The sequence below is a fragment of the Trypanosoma conorhini genome (assembly GCF_003719485.1).
Source record: "Trypanosoma conorhini strain 025E chromosome Unknown Tco_14.4_contig_00007, whole genome shotgun sequence".
NCBI classification, from domain to species: Eukaryota; Euglenozoa; class Kinetoplastea; order Trypanosomatida; family Trypanosomatidae; genus Trypanosoma; species Trypanosoma conorhini.
The window spans coordinates 62,133-84,654 of NW_021704093.1; the positions used below are offsets into that span (position 1 = coordinate 62,133).

Here is a 22,522-nt window from a genome sequence, read left to right on the forward strand (position 1 = left end):
ACCCGCAGTGGGAGGTGGAGAGAGCAGGCGCACCCCCCCCGGCGCGGTTTGCAACGCCTGTCGCCCTGCGGCTGCGGGAGCAGGCGTCGCTGGCCCCACGCCCATGCACACACTCACGCACTCTCTCCCTCTCTCTCACACGCACACGCCTATGTATATATATATATATATACCGACGGAGAGGATGCCGACGGCACAAACGGGCCCCGCGCACCGCGGCGCCGTCTCCTTTGTTCCGGGCACTGTACATTGAAAACCACGCGTCTCACGCGGGAGGCTCCGCCCCGCCGTCCCCCGCCTCCTCGCCGGGGCCGCCCTCCTCCTCGCGGTGGGGGCTGCCGCTGCCGCCGCTGCTGGGGGCATCGTGGGCCGCGTCTGCGGCGTGGTCGCCGCCGCGTGGCGGGGCGACGTACCCCACGTACTCCTGCGGCTGCTCGGGCTGCCGCAGCGGCGCCGCGGCGCCGCAGCCGCCCCCTCCGGACGCCTCGCGTCGCGCCTCTCGGTCGCGCTGCTGCCGGGTCTCGGCGTACTTCTCAGCGAGTCCGTCCAGCGTGTCGCGGAGCTCGTTGTAGCGGGCCTGGTAGAGCTCCGTCTGCTCGCGGAAGTACTTGAGGCTCGCCACCATCGCCCGCATCTGCCCCGCCTTCTTTGCGAGGTTGCCCTGGTAGAGGGCGACCTGCTCCGCTATCTCCGGCCCGAGCTGGCGCGCCACGGCCGCCTTGCACTGCAGGTACGACGCCTCCTGCTGCTTGATGCGCTGCTCCTTCTCCGTCAGCTCCGTGCGCCGCGCGACGAGCTCCCGCTGCAGCGCGCCTACCCGCGCCGTCAGGGCGTACGCCTCCGGGTCCGAGGAGGCGAGCTGGTGGTTCGGGTGCAGGTTCATCGGCCGCTCGCACTCGTGCAGCAGCGCCCGCACGCGGTTCTGCTCCCGCACCAGCTCCCGTGAGGCGCCGTTGACGAGGCGCCGCAGCTCCGGCAGGCGCTGCACGAAGAGCCGCAGCCGCCCCACCTCCTCCGTCAGCTGCGCGATGCGGTGGTGGAGTTCGTTGACGGTCTGCAGCCGCTCCGCGCAGATCGACTCGCCCCGCTGCAGCAGCGACTGCTGCACCCGCGCCTTCTCGTACAGCCGCGCCAGCTCCTCGTTGGAGGTGTACACCTGGTTGTCGAGGAAGTCGCGCTCCTTCTGCACGTCGCGGAAGCGGCGTCGCTGGCGGCCCACCTCGTCCTCGCCCTCGGCAAAGACGTCGCCGAGGCGGCGCACCTCCTGCGAGTACTGCTGCACCGACCGACCGCGCTTGTCGATGCGCAGGTGGAGGGCGGCGATCTGCGCCTCCAGCTTCCGCCGCTGCTTCACGAGGGCGTCGATGCCGCCGTCCTCGGCGACCAGCCGTCGCTCGCGGCGCTGCACCTCCTCCTGCATCTGCTTGATCTGCGCCAGCATGAGCCTGAAGCCGCGCACCATCTCCGTCACCCCGCCGCGAATCTGCGCGTAGTGCTTGGAGTACGTCTTCCGCTCGCTGAGGACGGCCTCCAGCAGGGCCTGCTGCTGTCGTATCCGCGCCTCCACGTCCTTCACCTCGTCGAGGGCGACGCCCAGCTGCACCTCGCGGTCCTGCACCTCCGCCATGATGCGGGCGCACTGCAGGGTGGCGAGCTTCATGTTCTCCTCGTACCCGGCGCACTCGCGGGAGAGCTTGTAGATCACCTCGTTCTGCCGCTGCGCCTGCTCCTCGTAGGAGCGCAACTCGTGCTCGAGGTGGTACGCCTCCGTGCGCTGCTCCGCGAGCCACAGGCTCTGCTGCTGCGCCTTCGCCGCCGCGCCGAGGACGTTGTCGTGGAGCAGGTCGAGCTCCCGCACCTGCGCCGAGACGCGTCGCTCGTCGGCCTCGGCGGCCCGCGTGGCGGCCTCGAAGTCGTCCTCCAGCAGCGCCAGCTCCGCGTGCAGCGCGGCGCGGGCGGCCTCGGCTTCCGCGCGCCGCCCCTCCATCGCCGCGGTGCGCCGCGCGGCGGCGTCTAAGAGCTTCAGCTCCCGCCGGTGCGCCCGGCTCACGCTGTCCGCCGCCGACTCCTTCAGCTTCAGCTCCTCCATCAGCTCGTTCATGCGCCGCTGCAGCGCGTCGTTCTCCTCGTTGCGGGACTGACACGTGCGGTTCACGTTCTGCAGCTGCCGCGAGAGCTGCTGGTAGGACTCCGTCAGCCGGGCCGTCTCGTCGAGGGTGAGTTTGATCTCCACGTCGTGGCGGGCGTTGTCCTGGCTGAGCCGCTCAATCACCGTCTGCCGCTCCTGCGCGGCGACGACGCGGCGGGCGATCTCCTCCCGCGTCAGCCGCAGCTCCTCCTCCCGCCGCAGCCGCACCGCCTTCTGCGCCTCCACCTCCCGCAGCTTCTCCTCCGTCGCTTCCGTCACGGCCCGCAGCTCCGCGTCGCGGCTGCGGCGCACCTCCAGCACGCGCTCCAGCCGCCGCGCGGTGCAGGCGAACTCCTGCCGCAGCGCCGCCAGCTGGTACTCCATCGTCTCCTTCTCCTTCAGCACCGTCTCGTGGGCGCGGACGAGGCTTTGCAGCGCCGCCTCCTGCGCCGTCGCCTCCACCGGCCGGTGGACGCGCTCCTCGATTTCGCTCAGCTCCCGCTTGAGGCTGTTCACTTTGTCCTTCAGCAGCGCCTCCCGCTCCCGCGTCGCGACGGCGTTCTTGCGCGTCTTCTCGATCTCCACCTTGAGCGCCTCGATGGTGGTCTTGTCGCCCCGCGTCAGCTCCTCCGCCGCCTGCACCTTCATCACGCACGCCTCGATGTCGGCCTGCAGCTCCGCGCACTTCTTCAGCAGCCGCGTCTCGCCGTCGTGGCTCTTCAGGAAGGAGTGGTGCAGCGCGGCGTACTCCACGCGGAAGGCCTCCAGCACCTCGTCGTTCTCCAGCCCCATCAGCACCTCTTGAAACTGCCGCTGGTAGTAGTCGAAGTTGCGGTTGTCGCTGCGGATCTCGTTGAAGGTGCCCACGTCGGCGGTCGGCTCCCCGACCGGCCCCGGCGGCTCCCCCGTCACCGCCGACGAGGAGGAACTCGCCATTTCGCCACCCAGCGCGCAACCGCCCCCGCTCCCTCTGCCTGTGCGTGTGTGTGTGTGTGTGTGTGTGTGTGTGTGTGCCTCTACGGGGCTTTTCCCCACCACCCACCCCCCGGCGTCGTCGCAAACACGGCTGACGGGAGTGCGTGCGGCGGCAATAAGACAATAATAATAATAGTAGTAAATGGAAGAGAGAAAAAAGAAAAAAAAACAACAACAACAAATAACGACAGAGAGGGACTAGGAAGGAATAACGGCTATACACATCTATACTGTAGATATACATGTATGCAAGGCAGATGGACCGAGGAAGAGGGAATGGCCACACACACACACACATACACACAAAGAGGCACACGGGGTGCTTCGGCAGGTGGTCGCGCGTCTATACATCCAGCGGGATGGCGTTCTCGCGCACCCACTCCTTCACGCGGTCGGCGTCCGGCTGCACCGCCGCCGGCCAGTTGACGTGGTCGAGCAGCAGCAGCAACTCCGCCAGAGTGGCGTCCTCGCAGTTGTCCGGCAGCAGCCGCCGCTCTTGCGCCGCCGCCACGAGCTTCTGCTGCAGCTCGCCCTTTGTGTGGCTGAGCTCGTAGAGTTGCTCCTGCAGCGTCTTCATCTCCTCGACGCCGTCGGCCTGCTCCTGCTGCGACTGGTTGATGCGCTGCTGAAAGAGCCCCTGCTGCTCGCGGAGGTACAGCATGTCGCTGCGGCACCGCGCCATCTGGTCGTTGGAGGAGACGGCCTCGACCAGGAAGTGCTCGCGGGCGCGCTGGTTCCACCGGAGGATGCAGCGCGCGTGGTAGTTGGCGCGGATGCCGGTGGCCTTCATCTCCCGCGTCCGCATCGCGGAGTCCCACCAGGGGTTACCGGCGTCGCACTCCTCGATGGCCGCCATGGCGGCGACGCACTCGCTGATCTTGCGCAGCGAGGGCTCCATCGCCTCCACCTCATCCCGCAGCCGGGCGCCAGGCGCAAAGCGCGGCAGATCCGGCTCCTCCGCGTAATCGCTGACCGACTGCTCGTCGCTCAGCCCCTCGTCGGCCGCCGCGAGCCGGGCGCGGTTGATCTCGTCCTGCACCTCCTCCGTGAGGCTCGAGGCCCGCGCGTCCTCCTCCACGAGGCTCTGCCGCTGCCCCGGCGGCGCCTGCTGCAGCCGCGAGAGGAACTCCCGCCGCGCACGGCGCTGCAGCAGCTGCATGGTCGCCGCCCCCGGCATGTCGGACGTCACCGCCCCGTCCACCGCCGCCGTCGGGGAAGGGAGCGACACGCCCACCCGCGCAAAGTCGACGTCCAGCTGCTGCAGGATGTCGCCTAGGCCGGTGCACACCGTGCGAATGCTGGCGACGTTCCGCCGCTGCTCCGCAAAGAGCGGCGGCAGCCGTCGGGTGTGCGGGCTCAGCGGCGCAGGGGCGTGGCCCGCGTTGGCCCGGCGCGCCTGCCCGCCGCTCTCACGCACCGGCGAGTTTCGGGCGTTCTGCTGCGCCAACGACGGCGTGTGCAGCGGTGGCGGCAGCTGCAGTTGCCGCTCGGGCGAGGTGCGCCTCCGCCTTCCGGCGGACTTGATGGACCTCAGCTGCGCAAAAATGTCCTCCCGCACGGCGGCGTTGCTGTTCGGCCGCTCCGGAGCCCGCATCGCCCCCGCGAAGGCAAAAAAAACAACAACGACAACGACAAAAGAGGGGGTGTGAGGTCGCCTAAAGCACCCCCCCCACACACACACACACACAGAGAGAGAAGGAAAGAGAAGGGAAAAAAAAGAACGAAGGAGAGGGAGTGGAACTGCGGGGGTCCCGTGGCTTCGCGTGCGTGCTTCAGCCGCTCTAAGCTGCGCGGTGGGGTGCGGTGGGGGAAACCCCAAACGAAAAAGGGGAGAAAAAGCCGAGGGGGAGAGAAGACGCAGCATGAGGCGTGAGGCGCAGGCAACACCGCAGCCCCCGCCCACCCGGCAGCAAACGCCCACAGCGAGGGGGGAAAAAAAAAGAGGGGAGGGGGGAAGACACGGCACGCGCAGCCCCGAAGCCCCCACCCCCTACAGAAGAAAGTAGAAATGACTTATGCGTCTCCTCCTCGCAGAGAGGCGGAGCGTTTTGCCGGCGTCCGCTACTGCCCTGCGTTGCCCTCGCTTCAGTAAAAGTCAAGCACCAGCATCGTCCCCATCAGCGCGGAGGCGGAGCTCTCCAACGCCGCCACCGCGCGCAGCGACCGCAGCGTCTCGGCCGTCACCTCCCCGGTGGCCCTTCGCACGCCGGCCGCCGGTGCGGGGCACGCCGCCTCGCTCTCCGCAGCGCCGGGGGCGGCGCCAGCAACGCCACTCGCCGCCGCCGCCGCCGCCGCCGTGAACGACGCCGCCTCGTTCGCCGCGGCTTTCCGCTCCTGCGAGAGCCGCGCAAGCGTAATGCGGAGGGCCTTGGCCACCTGCGCGCGGACGGCGGGGAGCAGGTCCTTCTCCAGGCTGCAGCCCCACAGGAACACGGAGTTCTTCGGTTGCCGGTCCGCCATCACGCCGCTCTTCGGCACCTCCTGCTGGCGCACGTAGCCGTCGCGCAGCATGGCGTGCAGCACCTCACGGGTGCGGGGCAGCGTGGCGATGGCCTCCTCCGCGAGCATGCGGTCCTCCATGTTGTGGTGCTGCAGCAGCAGCTTCGTCAGCCGCACCCCCAGCACCCCGTGCCGCGCAAACACCAGCCGCTCGCAGCAGTCCCGCTGCATCGCCTCTATGGCGGCGTCGTAGCGGAAGCGGTAGGGGCCCTCAACCGCCACTGCGGCGGTGCCGTCGTTGCTCAACAGCGCCTCCCCGTCCGGGCGGCACATGCGGCTCACCGTCGCCACGACGGCGGCCTCCGCCAGCGGGACCTCCCGCAGCAGCACCCGCAGCGGCAGAGAGACGCTGGTGCGGGGGTGCACCGGCGGAAAGCCGGGCGCGCGCTCCTCCAGGCGGCGGCCCCGCCCCGCCGTCGTGAAGGCCTCCACCACGGCAGCCGCCACGCCGCCGTCGGCGAAGCGCTCGGCGAGCAGCTGGTGCTGAATGGCGTCGTGCAGCATCTCGGCGAGGATGTTGCCGACGTGCAGGCGGCAGGGGTCCGGTGAGAGGGTCGCCGTCGGCGCCGCCGCCGCCTCCTCCACGCCGCCTCGCCCCGCGGAGACGAATTCAACGAGGCCGAGCCGCTCCATCTCCCGCGCGCAGTGCCGCAGGGCCTCGCTGAGTGCCGGCCGACGCTCCGTCGCGAGCCGCAGCGCCGCCTCCCACGGCACCGTCGCCAGCTGGTGGAACACCATCAGCAGCGTCACACCCGTCTCGCCGTAGCGGCGCTGGAAGAAGCGCAGGACAAGCGGAAAGAGGGTGCGCAGCAGCAGGCCGTAGCCGAGTGCCACGCCGTACACGTGGCGCTCCGCGTCGTAGCACACGACGCGGTGCAGGACAAGCCGTGCCATGAGCTCCTTGATGGCCGCGTCCGTGCCCACCTCCCCCGCCGGCGCGGGAACGGCAAGCGGGCACCCCACGTGCCGCGCCGCGTCGCCGGTGCTGAGCGGGTTGCCAAACGGCTCCCGCTTCACGGCGTCGGCGAGCTCCCGCAGCGTCAGGGCGCCGTGGCGGTTGAGCGCGCGCACGAGCGAACCCGCCAGCGGCCCCAGCTGCTCGCGCACGCTCGACTCCAGCAGCTCCACGTGCTCCGCCAGAAGGCGGGCGTGCTCGTCGCGGTGATTGCCGTGCCGCGGCCGCGCCATCGCGTCTGTGCCCTCCTTCTCCTTCTGCTCCTCCTCCCGCGGCCCGCCGCAGTCGCCGCCGTCGCGAATTGGAAAAACGAGGGGCGGCCCAAACAGCAAGAAGGCACACACACACACACTCACACTAAAAGTAAGTCGCCTGCCTAGTGCGGCCGCGGCCGGCAAAAGCAAGCGGCAGAGCCAACAAACACACACGCACACACACAACCTACAACCTACAACCGCGATGCCGAAAGAAAAAGCAAAACGCCGCCAAGGGCAGAAGAGGCAGCAGCAGAATCGACCCCCCCCCTTCCCCCACGCAGTCCAGCGGGAGAAGAAGCGCTGCACGCCACGAGGGAATGCAGAAGCATGACTTCCGCCCCTTGCAGCTCCCCGCACCCTCCTCCTCCTCCTCCTCTTCCTCCTGTGGAATTCCGTATTAGCGCCTCGTCGTCGCTTGTCCCCCCCCCCCAACACCAACATCAACAACAACCGCCGCCACTTCACGCACGCCGCCAATACAAGATCCCAGTGATAAAAACAAGAACAAAAAAAATCTCCCTTATGGGCGCCGTATGTGTAATACTTCCCCAATTTTACCTTTTCTTTTTTACTTTCTTCTCTCTTCCTCTTTTCTTCTCTTTTTTGTTGCCTTTTCTTCTACCTCCTCCTCCTCCCGCCCTGTTACCGCCGGCAACACACATTTCCCGCCCGGGCCGCCCCCACCGCTGCCACTGAAAACATTCGCTGTTTTTCTGCGCCTGTTGTTGTTGTTGTTGTTGTTGTTGTTATTGTTGTGTGTGTGTGTGTGTGCGCGTGTTCTAGGAGGAAGGGCCCAAGTCCAGCCCGTAGCGCTGACGTGGGTGCCGCTTCCGCCGCTGAGGCAAATACACACACACACACACACAGGCACGCCGCCAACACCGCGCCCTCCAGCAGGCAGGGGCGTCGCCTCTCGTCTGGGTTGAGGCTTCACCGCAGGGAGGCGGTGGTGATGCACGCCTACGCGGCCTTCGCCGAGGCCGGCTTGGCGTTCATCAGCTGCAAAAAAAACTCCGTCATGCTGTACGCGAAGATCAGCTTCGGGGCGGAGGCGATCACCTTCGGGGTGAGGCCCTTGAACAGCGCGGAGGCGCCCTCCTCCCGCAGCAGCTGCGAGAAGGCCGATACGGCGCTCAGCTGGGCGCCAGGGTCCTTGTTCTGCACGCGGATCTTTATGACGTCCATAGGGTTTGTCACTGCGATGCTGAGGCAGGCGCCCACGGTGGAGGCGCACAGGTTCTGAAACAGCGTCGCCCGGCGGTAGTCTTCCAGGCCAAAAACAACGTCCTTCGTGAAGGCGGTGCCACCAAAGAGGCAGAAGGAGCCGGGGGCGTTGCGCGCCATGGTGACGACGGTGCCGGCGTACATGCCACGAATGCCCTCCTGCCGCAGCAGCTGGGCCACGCCGTGCCGCATGACAGCCTCGTTCGTCTGGCTCAGCACCTTCAGGCGGTCCAGCGGCAGTAAAACGACCTCGCCAAGGCCCACAATGCAGCCGGAGACGGACTCCATCATCAGCCTGTCACGACGGCCAAAGAGCGCCGTGAAGGTTTCCTTGTTGTGGGTGAGCAGGTGGTCCCGCACCAAGGGCTGCCCCGCAAACTTGTACACCCGCTGCAGGATCTTGTAGCAGACGGCGTAGGTCGAGCCGGGGTACAGGTAGAGGAACTTTTGTGCCACGCTGGCGTCCGCCTTGGAGCGGAAGATGGTGGTGTTCAGGTTTCGCAGCGTGCCTTCGAGGGAGGCAGCCCAGATGCGGGTGCGGCTGGTTATGAGCCGCTTCGCAACGGTGTCAAAGGGGTGGAAGAAGGCAATCTCCAGCACGCCCGCCATTGTCGCCGCGCCTGCGTGGCCCTTGAACAACTTCGCAAAGACGGAGGGCCTTTGCTGCTGCTGCTGCTGCGACTGCAGCGGCCCTTGTGACACTATCGATGCCGTGGCGCTCATGGATTACCTCAGCTGTAAAGCGCCAAACCCGCCACCCCCCTTTCAGCCCGCTGTTCTGCTGCTCCACGTCTCGGCGCAACGCGCGAAGAACGACCGTGTGGGGGGGGCGACGCAACGTGCCCATTGGAGGCAGTGTGCGTGGGGGAAACGAGGCAGTAAACGAGAAGAGGAAAAGGAGGCGGCATTAGCAACTATGGTGAGCCGTGGGAGGGGGGCGCAGGCTGCGAAACAGAGATGACAAACCACACAGACAGGGGAGGAAGCGAGAGAGCGAGACCGCGCGGTGCCTTACTTGTTTTCTTCCTTTGGCCGGCGGCATCAAGTCAACCCAGCCGCATGCCGCCCGTGGCCGCAGGGAGAAGTTTGTGTGTCTGCTCGTGTTGTTGGGTGTCGATAGCGCCGCTCAGTCCTCCGGCGGGGGCGATGGTGGCGGGGCGTCTTCCTCATCCTCCTCCTCGTCTTCAGGCAGCGGCGGCGGCGGCGGCGGCGGTTCCTCGTCATCGTCGTCCAGGGCGCCGCTGTGCAGGGCACTGTCGGCTCCCTCCGCCTCCGCCTCCTCTTCGGAGTCAGGCGGCGGCGGCGGCGGCGGCTCCTCCTCCTCCTCCCCATCGCCGTCGTCGCCGCTGCCGTTGGCGGTGGTGGTGGCGCCTCCCCCAGCGTCCGGAGGCGCAGCAGCAGCAGCCGCCGCCGCGGGTGTCGCAGCGTTGCCCACAGATATCTCGTTGTGGGCGGCGGCCCGGAAACTTCCGCCGTAGCCTGCGGCGCGCAGCGACTGCGGCAGCGTGCCCGCCTCGTTGAGCTCCGCCAGCTCGTCGTGGGTGCCCACCAGCACCGGGCCGACGAAGCAGAGCGGCAGCTGAAGCGGCGGGGCGGGGCCGAGGCCGTGCTGCAGCCGCCACCCGATGGCCGCCTGCTTCGCCAGCAGCTCCTGCACAAACGCCCGCAGCTCCGGCGAGTCGACAAGCACGACGGAGACGGCCACGCCAAAGGCGTCAAGCAGCGCCAACGTCCGGCGGCAGTCGTCGGCCGTGCGCCGGACCGCCTGCATCGCCGTCGCGTAGATCGTCACCTCCTGCATCTGCCCGCCCCCTCCCCCTCCTGCCTCTCCCGCTGAGAGGGGGCATCGCGTGCGTGCGCGTGACACGCGTGGCCCACGCAAGGGACGAAAAAGAAGAATCAAAAAAGAAACACAACACACAAAGAAAAAGGAATCATGCAAAGACGCGGAAGAAGAAATGACGTGGCACACACAAACACACACACACAGAGAGAGAGAGGGACACTTCACAATGGCGTCGATCTCGCGCTGAACACCAGTGTCACTGCCTCCGATCACGGTTACACGAAAAGGTATTTAGACAACGTCTTTCATTCTTTTTCTTTTTTTTTCCTTTTGCTTGTTTGTTTGATCGCTTCACTCATTATACTGCCTCCTCCGCCACCGCCGCCGTCGCAGCGCCACTTATTCTTCGTCCTACGAGGGCCGGCAAAGCTGAGCCGCCGCTGGCCCCTCCCGCCCGAACCCCCGCGCGGCGGCGGCAGCGGCGTAGCCACGGGTCTTTACTTCCACCTCAAGGAAGCTGCGGAAGGGCAAGGAATTAAACTTCGTTTTCGCTTGCCCCACGCCTCTTCGACTGAGTGGGGCCCACAAGACACACGCACACGCACCCATCACTCCTCAGCGGCTCTTCAGTTTTCAGCAGTGTCCTCCGCGGCACCGCCGCCGGCACCGCCTGTGATGCTCTTGCGCTTCTTTGACCTCGCCTTGTCGAGGAGCCCGTCCACGGTGTTCATGACGTGCTGTTGCGCCTGCAGCGACCCCATCAGCTCGCGGTACTTCTGCGCGCGCTGCGACTCCGCCGCCTCCGCCGCCCGCTCGCGCTGCCGCCGTCCGACGTTTGCCTCCGCCTGCACGTGGCGCACGACGCGCTTGTGGTCCTCCCGCATCTCCCGCTTCATCGCCCGCACCTCATTCTTCAGCGCCGTCGTCGTGCCCTCCTGCAGCAGCGGCTCAAACTGGCGAATGGGGCGTGGGCGAAAGGAGCGCATCGCCAGCGGCGTGCGACGTTCGCGTGCCTCCGCGGCGAGCTGCGTCAGCTTCGCGAGCAGCGCGTCGTGGTCGCCGCGGACGGACTCCGACGGCTGCCACGCGTCGGTCGCCACGAGCCTCGCGTGCAGGGCGCAAAAGGGCTCCGTCAGGCAGCATGGCAGTGCCGGCGCCCCGCGGAGGGCCTCCGCCAGCAGCGACAGCAGCCGATAGGCATAGCGCACCACTCGGGCGGGACTAGCGTCCGTCTCGAGCAGGGCAAGGGTCGCCTGCAGCGGCGCCGCGGCGTCCGCGTCGCCAGGGGCGACCGTGCCGGTGCGCAGCAGCAGCTCCTCCGCCCCGCCGCGCTCGACGAGCGGAAAGGGCACGCAGAGGCCTTGCAGCCGCACGGGCTCCAACACCGAGCGCGGCACCTGCAGGGCGATGAGGTTGAGCGGGGCGATGATGGCCTCCGCGCAGTACTTGCCGCCGGCCAGGACACTCTCGCAGAGCAGGCCCGCGAGCACCGCATACGCCTGCGCGTGCGCGGGCGTCCTCAGTCGCATCTGCAGCAGCGCAGAGGAGAGAAAGAGGAGGAAGGGCGTTGCCACCTCGTGGCGGTAATCGGTCATGGGGAAGATGCGGGAGGTGGCGTGCAGGAGCAGCAGCGTGGCACGGTCGAGTGAGCCGTGCCGCAGGAAACTGCGCTGCGCCTCAATGAGGAGGAGGCGGAACGTCTGTGCGGTGTGCAGCACGTGCTCGCGGGCGTACTGGTGCAGGCGGCGCAGCAGGGCGTGGTAGGCTCGACTGCGTGCGGCGCGCGCGGCAGGTGCCCCGTCCGCCTCGCGACTGAAGGCCTCCATTGCGGAGAGAAGCTCCTCCAGGCGCCCCGCCGTCCCTGCAGCGGCGTCCGCGCTCCTACCCGCATCTCCCACGGCGGTGACCTCCTCGTCGCCGTCCTCCGCCGCCTGCACCGCCTCGTCGCTGTCGGCGGCGGAGGAAATGTCTAGCGAGTCCTCCGCCTCACCGTCGTCGTCGTCGTCGCTGTCCTGCATCTGGTAGGCGTGATCGCCACCGCGGCTCAGCCACTCCGCACGCGTCAGCTGCGTCGCGTCCGGCGCGAGCGGCGGCACGGCACTACGGTCCGTCTGCAGCAGCGCCTGCTGGTCGCGCTGCGCCTGCGCCTCCTCCTCCGTCAGCGTCCGCTCCCCGGCGTGCGCGCGGCGCGTCTCACCCCGCATGGCGTGCATCATGCGGTCAAAGTCATCCGCCTCGCTGCCGCCCTCCCCGGCGAGGTTTTCCCCCGCGGCGCCCGCCGCCACCGCCGTGGCCTTCAGAGGCGGATGCGGGGCGAGTGCCGACGCGGCGCCCCGCTCCTGCGCAGCCGCCTCCGCGCGAACCTTCTGCAGCAGCGCCATGCTTGCCTTGTCCAGCGCAGGCGCGGCGTCGGCCACCGTGCCGCGGTCGACGAGCGGGGCGACGGTGAAGCTGCCGTCGCCCCGCAGCGACACCGTCTTCGCGACGTGGTTCTCGCGGAAGGACTGAAGCAGGGCCCGCACCTGCGGGGTCCCAACGCGGGCGAAGGCCGCGCGCTCCTCCTGCGCCTTGTCCCTACGCTCCAGCAGGTGCATCACCCCGTTGAAGGCCGCGTCGAGGGCGGTGGTTTGCTGCGCCCGCCCCTCACGCTCCCGCTGCGCCTGGGCGCGGTGCTCTTTGCTGCTGGCGAGCACCTCGCGAAAGCGCTCCTCCCGCGTCTTCTTCCGCGGCGGTCCACCGTCGTCGTCCGGGGCGTCCGCGGCGTCGGCGTCGGCTTCGGCGGCGTCCCTCGTGCGGCGGGTGGCGCCGAGCAGCCCCGCGCCCAGCGACGGCGACGCCGACGCCGACGGCGGGCCACGCTCCTCAAGCCGAAACCTCGCCGCGCGCCGCGTGCTGCGGGAGTCCGCCACGTGCATCCCGGCCCGTCGCGGGGGCGCAAGTCCGAAGGTCGCCGTCGCCGTCGTGCCACGCGCACCTCCCGACTCCGCGGCAGCGGGCGGCCGCTCAAAGCGACTGAACGTCGCCGGTGGCTCGCCGCTCGTCTCTGCGGGGGGGCGGCCGCCGCCGTGGCGGCCCGCCGGCAGCACCGGGGAGGTCACCGGCTGCAGGGCCTCCTGCGCGTACACCTCCTCCTGCCGGAGTTGGAACCGGCTCTGCTTGGACCCGAAGCGCGCCGCTGAGGCCTTCGCCTCACGGGAGGACTTTCGACGCTCATGCTGCTGCACAATCTTCGCATGCGACGCAGTCCGGCGCATTTCTTTATCGTTTTGCTTTTTCCTCCCCCTCCTTCCTTTCCCCCTCCCTCCCCCTTCTTTATCTCTCCTTCTCTCCTCCCGAGTTTGTTACTTATGTTCTTCGCTGCCGCCAGCCTCGCCCCCGCACGTACGCCGCGGGCGAGCAATGTGGAGTTCCCTAGTGTATACTAGCCCAGAAGGGAATATATATATATATATATATTGTTGTTGAGAAAGGCATGCAACGCAAAGAGAGAAGGCACAGGCATGCGCCACACGCGTGTGCGTGCGTGTGCGGGGGAAGGGAGATGACGTGAGCGGGCTCGTTTGCCTCCGCCAGGCAACCGGCAAGCATGTGGGACGAACAACGATAGGCCACCACCGCCGCCGCCGACCGGCGCGGCAGAGGCAGAGAGGACCGAGAAGCGGCAAGGGCAACTGAAGGACGGGAGAAAGAAGAAGATAAAGTAGAATAAAAAGACAACAAAAAAGGAAAAAAAAAAAAGGGAGAGAGAAAACGGGGAGGGGGAGACTTTGGCAAAGTGAGGAATTCAGCCGACACCGCGTACGATACCAAGGTGTGCTCCTATCCGTCCTCTCCCCCCCCCCTTCTCTCCCTTCCCTCTCTTCCTTCCGCCGCCCCGTCCACCCTTTTGCCGTCGTGTCCTCACACCATGTGCGGCCTCCCGTGCTGTCACCTCTACGCCGCACCCATTACAAGCATGCCCTTCCTCTTCTTGCACTCCCTCACACACAACACCCGCCCCTACGGGCGGCCGCCGTCGGCCTCGCTATACGACACCACCATCTTCTCCGCGCACCGCCTCAGCAACGCCACAACAGGCCCACACTGCAGCACACCCGCCGCCGCTGGAAGTGCCGTGGGCGACGGCGCCTCCGCGGCGGCCGCGCGGACTCCTGCCGCAGCGTTGCCGTTCATGTAGCACTGCAAGACTGACATCACCTCCGCCTCACAGCGAAGTTCCTGCGAGGGGACCAGGTAGGCGTAGCGGGCCTCTTCAATTCTATCCAGGACACTGTGCACCGACGCCTCATCCTTGAGCAGCTTCGCCCGCTCCTCGCCCACCGCAGGCTCTAGCGTAGCGGCATCCTTTAGTGGATGCATGTCGACAGGAGGCAGTGGGCGCTTCTTCCGCGCGGTTGCGCTGGTCGCGGCAGTGGCGGTGGCAACGGCGGCAGCGACACTAGCGTCAGCGACAACCGAGGCCGCTGCTGTCGGTGGTGAGGACTTTTTGACGGCGGAGGACGCGCTCCACGTCATTGGGGACGGGCGTGGGCCGCTGAGGAACCACGAGATCGGGTCGTACCACTTGAAGGGTCGCCGCGCCGCCGCGTCATCCTCTGGGCGGTGGATGACAAGGAGGTCGCGCGGAGGCACCGTCAGCCCGCGGGCCCCAAAGACGTTGTTCTCCTTCGCGCCGCCGAGCCGCACGACCAAGAGCCCAAGCTTGATTTGCCGCTCTCGCTCCTCACGCGCCACGGCGACGCCGCCGTTGCCGCCCTCCGCAGGCGTCTTTGCGCCGACGTCTGGCGTGGTCGCCGCGTCGCTCCCCGTCGCCGCGGGGGCGTTAACCTCCAGCCTGCCAACAGGGGGCGCGGCGGGGTTGGGCAGCGACGGCGCAGTCGCCACGGGCATGACGACGACGACGACGCGTTTGGCTGCAAGAAGCGATCCCCACGAACAGGGCGCGCCACCCTCCCTCCCCCCACCCCCGGATGCTGGTCGCTATGCTACGTCTACCACCTATACCCTACGGCTCTCCCCTGACGGGAGACGCAAAAAGCGCAGGCGGGCTGGTAAAGAAGAAAAAATAATAATAGTAATAGTAAGCCTGTGTGTGTTTGCGGGGGAGGGGGAGGGGGGAATATTGCAGGAAACGAAAACAAGAACAACTGCAGAACACACTTACGGCAACAAGGGAGCGAAGAGGCAAGAGACGGAGAGGGGGAAAAGAAAAAGAAAAAAGAAACAGAAAAGGAAAAACCAAACAAAACACATACACACAAACGAAATGGTGGCCGGAGAGAAACAACCGCAGCCCCAGCCTCGTTAGACGGAAAGGGAGGTCATGACGTCGACCCCCCGACAGAAGAAATGTGGCGGCATAAAATTACTATTGCCTTGGGGAGAGCTGCTGCTTCGGGTGTGCCAATGTTAAGGTGGTATGCACGCAGCACATGCATGTATCAAAAACTGTGGGTCCGTCCCACCGGGCTTTCCAGCCCACCCACCGCTGTAACAAGGTACGCAAAGGAGGAGGAAATAGAAAATAAGCTACAGAGTTTTTCCTTTCGGTTGTTTGTTTGTTTTTTTTGATTGTCCTTGCTTAGCAAGGCGGAGTTCAACCTCCGGAGAGGGCGTCAGTGTACATCACAGTGCGTGGATGCATAGAAGTACGCAGCGGCCCAAGGAAAGAGACGCACACTGAACAAGCGCAGGAGCACGTGGGGGTGGCCGCCGCCGCTCTATACGCACGCCTCCTCCTCCGCAATTACAGTGTCGTCCATAGCCCGCATCACGGGTGTGCTGCGCGCCCGGCGCGCCTGCTCGTACTGCCATATGCCGCCCATCACGAAGCTAACACCAACAATGTGGAGAAACCCGAACGGCTTCGGGTAAACAATGTAGCTGCACAGCACCGTCAGCGACTTGCGGATGCTGGTGACGAGGGTGGCGGTGCTGCTGTTGAACTCAGAGACGATGCGCAGGAGGAAGAAGGTGCCACTGTAGCTAAGCAAGGAACAGGCAAGCAGCAGGGCAATGAACATGTGGTTCATGCCCAAGAACGTCACGGCGTCATGGAAACCTCCGCTCAGGACGAGCAAAATAAAGCCAATCATCGAGGAGAAGAGAAATACGTGGAATTGCACCTCCTCGTGTGATGCGCCGTATTTCATAAAGCAATACTTCTCCTGACCCAGGTACATGAGTGCATCGCACAGTAGCGCAAACAAAATGCCTGTGACGCCTGAAACGAGCGGCCCCCAACCTTCCTGTGTCCTCGTGTTCTTCGTCGTGCGTGCGTCCGCCGCGGCGTATGTGAAGACGGCAATGCCCACAACTACGGTGGTGCACGACACCACCTCCTTCAAGGCCTGGGAGTGATCCATCACGGCAACCCCGTGCACGACGACGGCGACGTCGTCGCCCTTGTTCCCGGCCGTCGTCGCGGCAGCAGCAGCAGCGGCCGCACCCTCGCACTTGGAGACGTGGCCACCGCAATCACGACGAGGCGACGAACCAACTTTTGACGGCATCCGCCCCTCCGCCATCGAATCTGCGATGGCCACAGAGACGCACCCTGACGAACTCTCTACAACAGAAAGCGCTCCGGTATGTGAACGGCCCCGTTGCCCCTTCACCGCGCCCTCGGCACCCTTCAACGGCGTCCGCGACGCCCTTAGCAGCGCTGGAAGCTCAATGGCAAGGTACCGCATCAGCCAGACAACAAGCAGCTTGCCAGACTTAAAGACGACCTGAGTAGTGAAACTAAGAAGACGTGACGCCTCGTTCGTCAAGTACACGCTTAGCGTGTTCGCCAGGGCAATCATGAAGTAGGTGCGCAGTGGCACGCGGCGCGCGTCCACAATTCGCCGCCACGGCGACCCGGACGCAACGGGCAGGGAGCAGTAGAGTATAACAAAGGCAAAACAAGATACGCACAACGCCTGTGCGCAAGTAAGCAGCAGTGTGTGGTGAAAGCCGGGAAGGTAGAACACTGCCTCCTGCACTAACGACGTCAAGACATGAAACACCAGCACACATACACTGAAGATAAGAAGCCGCTTCGTCGATCCTCGCCGCCCGGCACCCGCGGACATCCCCGTCCACCTCTTCCAACAACAAAAAACAGCCCTACCTCACCCCAATCCACCTTCTTTTTCCTTGTGAAGAAGAGAGCAATCTACGCCTTACGTCTCCCTAAATAAAACGAGACCGCGGGGAAACGAAAGCACAATGTACGCTCCATCGTATTTGCGTCTATGACCAGAGGTGGGCTGTGTTCACGCAAAGCACCGTAGCAGGAGAAAGCATCTGAGGCAACGCCTCCAGTTTCTGCGCATAGCACAAAAACACCGACATAAACTCACAAAGGCCCAAAAAAAAAAAGCGAAGGTGTCAAAAGCTAATTGTAGCCTGCCTCGCACGTGGGGAGGTGTGGATTGGCAATGGGTAGCCCTCCCACCAAGCTTACCCTTTGCGCGGGTTCGAACGTTTTCAATAGGGGAAGGAATAAAAAAAAAGAGAGATTAATGATAGGGATTATTTATTTATTTATTATTTCCCTTTTCTTCTTCTTTTTTTCCGTTGCTCCAGTTGTCTTACTTTGTTAACACATATAACCCCGTGTGTATATAATGCTAGGCGTCGCCTTGGAGCCCAGACACCTCCCACAGCGCAATCTTTTTATTGTAAAAGTCACATGTAACTACCGACGCGGTATCGTCGGAGAGCCCCCGGCTGGGGCGCGATCCTCGAGGCAGGAAGGCGCAATCATAAAAAAGAGCGTTTGGGGGCAATCCAGCAACTTCGGAGGTGCCTGTTTCGTCGTGAAGGTGTCCAAGGAAAGAAAATGTGTCTTCCTCCGGTGCAGCGAGGCTATACTTGACAAACGCCACTCCACGCTGCATAACTGGAATAGCGAGGGTGCTGCGCGGTTGCACCCAGCGATGATAACGCATCGCTGACTCTGACGCAGTTGGCAATCCTTCGCTAGACAGCTGACGCGAGCAGCGCCACACCCCACCACCCAACCCAATGGAACTAACTGGTTGCTTTTGTGATCGCGAATCTACCAGATACAACCCCTCATCGTAGGATCCGACTAGGACGTAGGTGGATGCAACTCCAGCTTCAGCGACAGGAGCAACCGACACAACTCCGGCCCCAAATTGCATTCGACCCACAGCGTTTACACCACATCGTATATCACGCCATTTTAGGAGGCCATCATCCCCACCAGAGAGCGCTGTTTCAGGACCAATAGTGGCGGAACACCATGCATCGTAATCATGTTTTTCTAAGGTACTGATAACATTCTTTGTGACTGGATCATAGACCACAACAGCGCCCTGATGAGCAGTGCAGAGCCACTTGTCCTGGCTCACTCCGACCTCAGAGGAAGCGTAGAAAGGGCTGCAACTAGTCAGCATCGTGTTGTGTATGGGGAAAATGGCACCGTTAAAGGACCCGTCTTGAAGACTTAGGAGACGCACACTGCCGTCGGTGCAACTCGCCATCAAGCGAGTTCCGTCATAAGAAGTAGTGAGATCAAAAATACCAGGTAATTCCACTGTTGCAACCGTGTCCAGCGACAAACTCTTCTCATGTAACGAAGTTCCAAGTTCATCGCTTACTTCACACACGTAACCGGTGAGAAAACCACGGTATCCCCCATGAATAGATTCATGCGACGATCTCACATGTTCGTAGCATCCGGCAATAACGTCCAGTTGCTTCCCATATTTTGCAGATCCGAATGGAAGAAGGCAGTTACATGTTGACGGAGCTGACACCTCTGATACTTTTCGCACCGACAGCATTGCGCTCTTCTTAGCCTCTTGCTTGCGGGCGCACACACGTACACGCACTTACACACTATAGGCTAGTTTAGCACCTCCCCATTGCCCCAGCAATCACAAAGTAGAGGAATAAACAAATGAATATAAATAAATATTAATCAATTAATTACCAAACGCTAAAACTAAACAACGCACACTTCATAAGTTCCGACGCACGTCAAGGGATCAGTCCTCGGAAGGAAGAAAAAGGACGCCCCAAGGCTCATGTAAAGTTCAATGCAAGAAAGAATTCCATCGCCGCTCGACGAGCGCGTTGATTCACGTTTAATTTCATTGCGGCAATATCAGCATCAACCTCCATCAAGAAATCAATTATGAATTGAATAATCTTACTCCGATGCATGGTCTCCACTTCTTCGTGAGAAATTAAAAAACTTATATCATATCCCGGAATAGGTTTCTTCCTCAATATGTGAAACTGTTTGGCTCGTTGAGCCAAAAATCCTACGTATTTTCGGGCAATAAGTTCTGCAATGGCGTCACTCTTAAGAAAGGATACAGATATGCGTGTGCTATTTATACTAGGCTCGATAAGGCAACCTTCCTGCTCTGATCGCAGAATGCGTATGGGGTTAAGAACAAACTCTTGCAATTTGTTTCCATCAGCATGCGCCAGTTGATCTGCAACCTCAACTTCTGGCTTATTGTGGCGCTCCACAGTACGTGAAGGATAATTCCCTATGCATAAGGCCGCGTGTAATGTGCACTTGATACAATCGTAGTAAGGCAAATAGGCTGTTGCCATTGAGCTACCCTACAAGCTAAAAAAAAAACAATAATAAGGGGGAAAAAATTCACCAAGATGAGCAAAATAGACAGAAATCAGACAAAATAAAAGAAATATATAGATATATAATATGACAATAAGAAGCATAATTGAAATGGAAACCCTACAATACTAAAACAGTCTTTACATGTCCCCATCATTCATGAGCATTATCGCACCCTACTTTTTGATAACATAGTATACCCTCTTCAAAAAAAGGAATATATATAAAGACACTTTCGTTGTGGTTGTTGCTTTTTGTTTGTCCGCTTTTGTTGTTCTGTTTTTTTCGTTTGTTTCGCATCATTGGTACATTGAATGTGGCATCAACGAAATCTTACATCCGTTGTGCCTTTCTCCGCCTAAATTCATCAAGAAGACGCTGTTGATATGCCGCAGCAGCATCTGATGAAAACTCCGGCGGCACTGCCTCACTTCTTCCCTTCCTAGGAGGCGCGTTGCTTGTGGAAGCAGCACCTCCAGGAGCCTTCTGCTCTGTCGTAGTTTCCTTGCGAAACGGCTCTTCGTTACTTCGGTTTTCCGAAGAAGGGGATAATGTAACTCCGCTCCGCTCACGCTCCTTCTGCTCTCGAAACAACCGTAATTGCTCTCGTCTGTAATCATCACCGGTCGGCTTGTGAACAGAAGCTTCAACCTCTGATTTAAATTCACTCCAAAGCTGGCGCGCAGAAGTTCTGAGCTGAGCACTATCACGCCTTCCCGAATTAGCAGTGCCAGAAGAAATATTAGCAGGTGCGGGAACTGCCACCGGCACAAACGTAACAGGTGCGGCATTTCGCTCCCCACGTCCCACTGTAGCATGTCTTTTGGTGTGATGTATGCTTTCCCGAGCCTCTGTTGCACCACGCTGTCGAGCTTCTTTTACTGACTGGAGAAGATTGTTGTTTCCAGGATCAAACTGCAATGCCATCTCATATGCCTCGGTTGCTTGGTGGTATTTTTTCATTTTGAAAAACGCATCACCTTGTCGAGAATAACCTTTAAACCAAGTTGGGCGAAGCTCAACCGCGCGATCCGCGTCACGTATAGCACTTTCAAGGGCTTCAGCTGCTCCTATTTGTTTGGAGGCCTGGAGATAACAGGCTGATCGATTACTGAACAAGGCTGCAAGCAAAATAGTCCTCGAGTCAGACCCACCGAATCCAGGCCCGATGATCCCATTACATTTTGTATTTAGATGACCGTTCTCTTTCAGTTGGTAACTACCTGAATCAAGAAGAAGCTCTATAGCATTCGTATAGTAGTTCAACGCTTCACGGTAGCGCCCATCCTCAAATGCCCGGTTTCCATCGACCTTCAACTGCTCAGCTGAGAGTCCAGTGTTACGCCTTCCATCAGCTCCCTTCCCTTGTATCGGCTTTTCTTTTTTTAAGTGGTTCGCCTTAGATTCGGCTGGATCCACGACCGGAAATACTGCGCTAGTCGTCTTGAGGCAGTCCTCATTCAGAGGCGGTTCACGGACCAAGTTACCAGCCAAGCGACTTTTGGGAAAATTTTTTTCACTCCCAGCTTCCCCTGTCACCAATGAAGGATCCAATACATCGTCCTCCGTGATTCCGAGATGCCGCATAAACGCCAAGCGCTTCTCAGAAAAGGCGAGCATTTCTCCCGCCAAAACCTTCCAAGGGAAATCCAACAAAAAGAAACGAAGAAAAAGACACTTTCAGACAGAAATAAAGAACCCTTAGCGCGCTCCAGAGTAGTTTCCCAGAAATAACTTCTAAAAAAATTTTGATGAAAGAAACAAAAAGAGGGAGGCAAATGGCAACCTTCTTTGTTGACATGTAAAAAAAAACAACTCAATTAAGGTTCTGGAAAGAGGGGGAAGGAAGGAAGTGAACCCCAGCCATAGTAGGATCCTACTCGCGCGTTGGAATCACAATCGGCAAAAGAGAAAAAAAAGCTAACGAACACTTGTAGTCAAACGAAATCCCTTTTACGAGGGCGCCTTCACGAAGGCGGTAAATATATATATATATATATATATTAAAGGGCAAAAAGGAGGGGGAAAATGGACTGGAAACTTCGTGGATGAAGATACACGGACACGATAGCAACTCCCTGAGGACTGACTGAAAACTAATAATAACAATAATAAAAGAATTAGCTATATCCTCAAAAGCAAAAACAAAATTCACTCTGGAGCCACTCCCAAGCTCAAGAAAAAAAAACGGTGGACAGTTCATCCTCAGCACTCATCAAGAATCACCATGTAAAATCTCAGCGGAGAAGTTAGCAGTCTTACTCACGAAGCACAACAAAAACTCGCCAGCAAGGGCGCGCCCTCTCTAAAATGTTGACGCACCCGGTGCCTTAGACAGAGAGTTTAGATTAAGCACAGTAAAAGTAGAAAATGTGATAGCCAGAAACCCAACAAAAAAAACCAAAGGACCACTGCAGAGGCTGAACAAAAAGGAAGACACCCAGAAAACCCGCCCCACTTCCGGAAAAGGAGCCACAACAGACGAATGACACGGCAGCTCAACTCCCCAATATTTAAAAAAACTATTAAGTTGCACCACACCCGATTGCGCACCAGCCCGGCACAGCGAAAAACAAAATAGCGACTCTCGTCGGGCACCGCGCCACAACAACGACAATAGCACGAGAAACACGGCGTCCCACACACCCACCCATAATAAAAACAATAACATCCTCAACAAACTTCACTGCCCCGTACCGACCAGCTCCAGCGAAAAGAAATGGAACAAATAAAACAATTCCACGCGCGCCCGGGGCCGACAATCCCCGACCCAAGTTCAAAGGCCCCAGCCCCGGCGGCCGTTCATAACACCGCCGACCGCAGCCCCCAAGTTCTTCCCATTTTCCCTCCGCGTTTATTTGGGGTTCAAATGGGGCAGGTTTTCTCCGCTGCAGAGCGGGCCCCTCTACAAGCGGGGAAGCGCGACGAGGGCTGCGGCCGGAATTTTTTTGCCTTGAAACTCTTTTGGGCGAAGCCTTCCCCAACCATGGGGCGCCGATTCCGTACGCCACCGGATCTGTGCGGCCACAACCCCGTTTTTTTCCCCGGCGCGGCGCGCGCTTCGGCGGTACTGGTTGGTAAGTTGTTTTTC

The 22,522-nt window shown here is 61.5% G+C and overlaps 12 protein-coding genes across 12 annotated transcripts, besides 29 other annotated features; 1 reads left to right on the plus strand and 11 right to left on the minus strand.

Annotated features, from left to right (window-relative positions):
- The first annotated feature begins 106 nt into the window (after nt 1-106).
- Nucleotides 107-145: a microsatellite.
- Nucleotides 146-150: 5 nt separating this feature from the next.
- Nucleotides 151-172: a microsatellite.
- Nucleotides 173-265: 93 nt separating this feature from the next.
- On the minus strand, nt 266-3,064 carry Tco025E_00351 (uncharacterized protein; the record flags this gene model as incomplete). The annotated part of the gene is made up of 1 exon (XM_029367294.1): nt 266-3,064. One exon carries the CDS (start codon nt 3,062-3,064, stop codon nt 266-268), a length of 2,799 nt encoding a protein of 932 aa, XP_029232627.1.
- Nucleotides 3,065-3,103: 39 nt separating this feature from the next.
- Nucleotides 3,104-3,141: a microsatellite.
- A 99-nt stretch (nt 3,142-3,240) lies between these two features.
- Nucleotides 3,241-3,288: a sequence feature (A-rich).
- Nucleotides 3,289-3,384: 96 nt separating this feature from the next.
- Nucleotides 3,385-3,419: a microsatellite.
- Nucleotides 3,420-3,446: 27 nt separating this feature from the next.
- Nucleotides 3,447-4,697, minus strand: Tco025E_00352 (uncharacterized protein; the record flags this gene model as incomplete). The annotated part of the gene is made up of 1 exon (XM_029367295.1): nt 3,447-4,697. One exon carries the CDS (start codon nt 4,695-4,697, stop codon nt 3,447-3,449), a length of 1,251 nt encoding a protein of 416 aa, XP_029232628.1.
- Nucleotides 4,698-4,711: 14 nt separating this feature from the next.
- Nucleotides 4,712-4,738: a microsatellite.
- A 35-nt stretch (nt 4,739-4,773) lies between these two features.
- Nucleotides 4,774-4,791: a microsatellite.
- Nucleotides 4,792-5,188: 397 nt separating this feature from the next.
- Tco025E_00353 (uncharacterized protein) lies at nt 5,189-6,790 on the minus strand (the record flags this gene model as incomplete). The annotated part of the gene is made up of 1 exon (XM_029367296.1): nt 5,189-6,790. One exon carries the CDS (start codon nt 6,788-6,790, stop codon nt 5,189-5,191), a length of 1,602 nt encoding a protein of 533 aa, XP_029232629.1.
- Nucleotides 6,791-6,801: 11 nt separating this feature from the next.
- Nucleotides 6,802-6,827: a microsatellite.
- Nucleotides 6,828-6,894: 67 nt separating this feature from the next.
- Nucleotides 6,895-6,915: a microsatellite.
- A 58-nt stretch (nt 6,916-6,973) lies between these two features.
- Nucleotides 6,974-6,996: a microsatellite.
- A 175-nt stretch (nt 6,997-7,171) lies between these two features.
- Nucleotides 7,172-7,198: a microsatellite.
- A 45-nt stretch (nt 7,199-7,243) lies between these two features.
- Nucleotides 7,244-7,265: a microsatellite.
- A 107-nt stretch (nt 7,266-7,372) lies between these two features.
- Nucleotides 7,373-7,448: a microsatellite.
- An 86-nt stretch (nt 7,449-7,534) lies between these two features.
- Nucleotides 7,535-7,570: a microsatellite.
- Nucleotides 7,571-7,592: a microsatellite.
- A 69-nt stretch (nt 7,593-7,661) lies between these two features.
- Nucleotides 7,662-7,680: a microsatellite.
- Nucleotides 7,681-7,774: 94 nt separating this feature from the next.
- On the minus strand, nt 7,775-8,761 carry Tco025E_00354 (mitochondrial carrier protein; the record flags this gene model as incomplete). Its single annotated transcript, XM_029367297.1, has 1 exon — nt 7,775-8,761. One exon carries the CDS (start codon nt 8,759-8,761, stop codon nt 7,775-7,777), a length of 987 nt encoding a protein of 328 aa, XP_029232630.1.
- Nucleotides 8,762-9,164: 403 nt separating this feature from the next.
- On the minus strand, nt 9,165-9,839 carry Tco025E_00355 (uncharacterized protein; the record flags this gene model as incomplete). Its single annotated transcript, XM_029367298.1, has 1 exon — nt 9,165-9,839. The coding sequence occupies one exon, from the start codon at nt 9,837-9,839 to the stop codon at nt 9,165-9,167; it is 675 nt and encodes a 224-aa protein (XP_029232631.1).
- An 87-nt stretch (nt 9,840-9,926) lies between these two features.
- Nucleotides 9,927-9,972: a sequence feature (A-rich).
- Nucleotides 9,973-10,005: 33 nt separating this feature from the next.
- Nucleotides 10,006-10,027: a microsatellite.
- A 105-nt stretch (nt 10,028-10,132) lies between these two features.
- Nucleotides 10,133-10,168: a microsatellite.
- A 21-nt stretch (nt 10,169-10,189) lies between these two features.
- Nucleotides 10,190-10,221: a microsatellite.
- A 229-nt stretch (nt 10,222-10,450) lies between these two features.
- Tco025E_00356 (uncharacterized protein) lies at nt 10,451-13,078 on the minus strand (the record flags this gene model as incomplete). The annotated part of the gene is made up of 1 exon (XM_029367299.1): nt 10,451-13,078. The coding sequence occupies one exon, from the start codon at nt 13,076-13,078 to the stop codon at nt 10,451-10,453; it is 2,628 nt and encodes an 875-aa protein (XP_029232632.1).
- A 26-nt stretch (nt 13,079-13,104) lies between these two features.
- Nucleotides 13,105-13,158: a microsatellite.
- Nucleotides 13,159-13,260: 102 nt separating this feature from the next.
- Nucleotides 13,261-13,280: a microsatellite.
- A 229-nt stretch (nt 13,281-13,509) lies between these two features.
- Nucleotides 13,510-13,562: a sequence feature (A-rich).
- Nucleotides 13,563-13,823: 261 nt separating this feature from the next.
- On the minus strand, nt 13,824-14,714 carry Tco025E_00357 (uncharacterized protein; the record flags this gene model as incomplete). Its single annotated transcript, XM_029367300.1, has 1 exon — nt 13,824-14,714. The coding sequence occupies one exon, from the start codon at nt 14,712-14,714 to the stop codon at nt 13,824-13,826; it is 891 nt and encodes a 296-aa protein (XP_029232633.1).
- Nucleotides 14,715-15,027: 313 nt separating this feature from the next.
- Nucleotides 15,028-15,091: a sequence feature (A-rich).
- A 269-nt stretch (nt 15,092-15,360) lies between these two features.
- Nucleotides 15,361-15,399: a microsatellite.
- A 145-nt stretch (nt 15,400-15,544) lies between these two features.
- Tco025E_00358 (solute carrier family member b3) lies at nt 15,545-16,900 on the minus strand (the record flags this gene model as incomplete). The annotated part of the gene is made up of 1 exon (XM_029367301.1): nt 15,545-16,900. The coding sequence occupies one exon, from the start codon at nt 16,898-16,900 to the stop codon at nt 15,545-15,547; it is 1,356 nt and encodes a 451-aa protein (XP_029232634.1).
- Nucleotides 16,901-17,342: 442 nt separating this feature from the next.
- Nucleotides 17,343-17,363: a microsatellite.
- Nucleotides 17,364-17,440: 77 nt separating this feature from the next.
- On the minus strand, nt 17,441-18,622 carry Tco025E_00359 (WD-40containing protein; the record flags this gene model as incomplete). Its single annotated transcript, XM_029367302.1, has 1 exon — nt 17,441-18,622. One exon carries the CDS (start codon nt 18,620-18,622, stop codon nt 17,441-17,443), a length of 1,182 nt encoding a protein of 393 aa, XP_029232635.1.
- Nucleotides 18,623-18,729: 107 nt separating this feature from the next.
- Nucleotides 18,730-18,770: a microsatellite.
- A 93-nt stretch (nt 18,771-18,863) lies between these two features.
- Tco025E_00360 (ARP2/3 complex subunit) lies at nt 18,864-19,406 on the minus strand (the record flags this gene model as incomplete). The annotated part of the gene is made up of 1 exon (XM_029367303.1): nt 18,864-19,406. One exon carries the CDS (start codon nt 19,404-19,406, stop codon nt 18,864-18,866), a length of 543 nt encoding a protein of 180 aa, XP_029232636.1.
- Nucleotides 19,407-19,764: 358 nt separating this feature from the next.
- On the minus strand, nt 19,765-21,051 carry Tco025E_00361 (stress-induced protein sti1; the record flags this gene model as incomplete). The annotated part of the gene is made up of 1 exon (XM_029367304.1): nt 19,765-21,051. The coding sequence occupies one exon, from the start codon at nt 21,049-21,051 to the stop codon at nt 19,765-19,767; it is 1,287 nt and encodes a 428-aa protein (XP_029232637.1).
- Nucleotides 21,052-21,410: 359 nt separating this feature from the next.
- Nucleotides 21,411-21,435: a microsatellite.
- A 93-nt stretch (nt 21,436-21,528) lies between these two features.
- Nucleotides 21,529-21,552: a microsatellite.
- A 598-nt stretch (nt 21,553-22,150) lies between these two features.
- Nucleotides 22,151-22,522, plus strand: Tco025E_00362 (uncharacterized protein; the record flags this gene model as incomplete). Its single annotated transcript, XM_029367305.1, has 1 exon — nt 22,151-22,522. A coding segment is annotated over one exon (372 nt), but the record flags the coding sequence as incomplete, so codon positions are not given.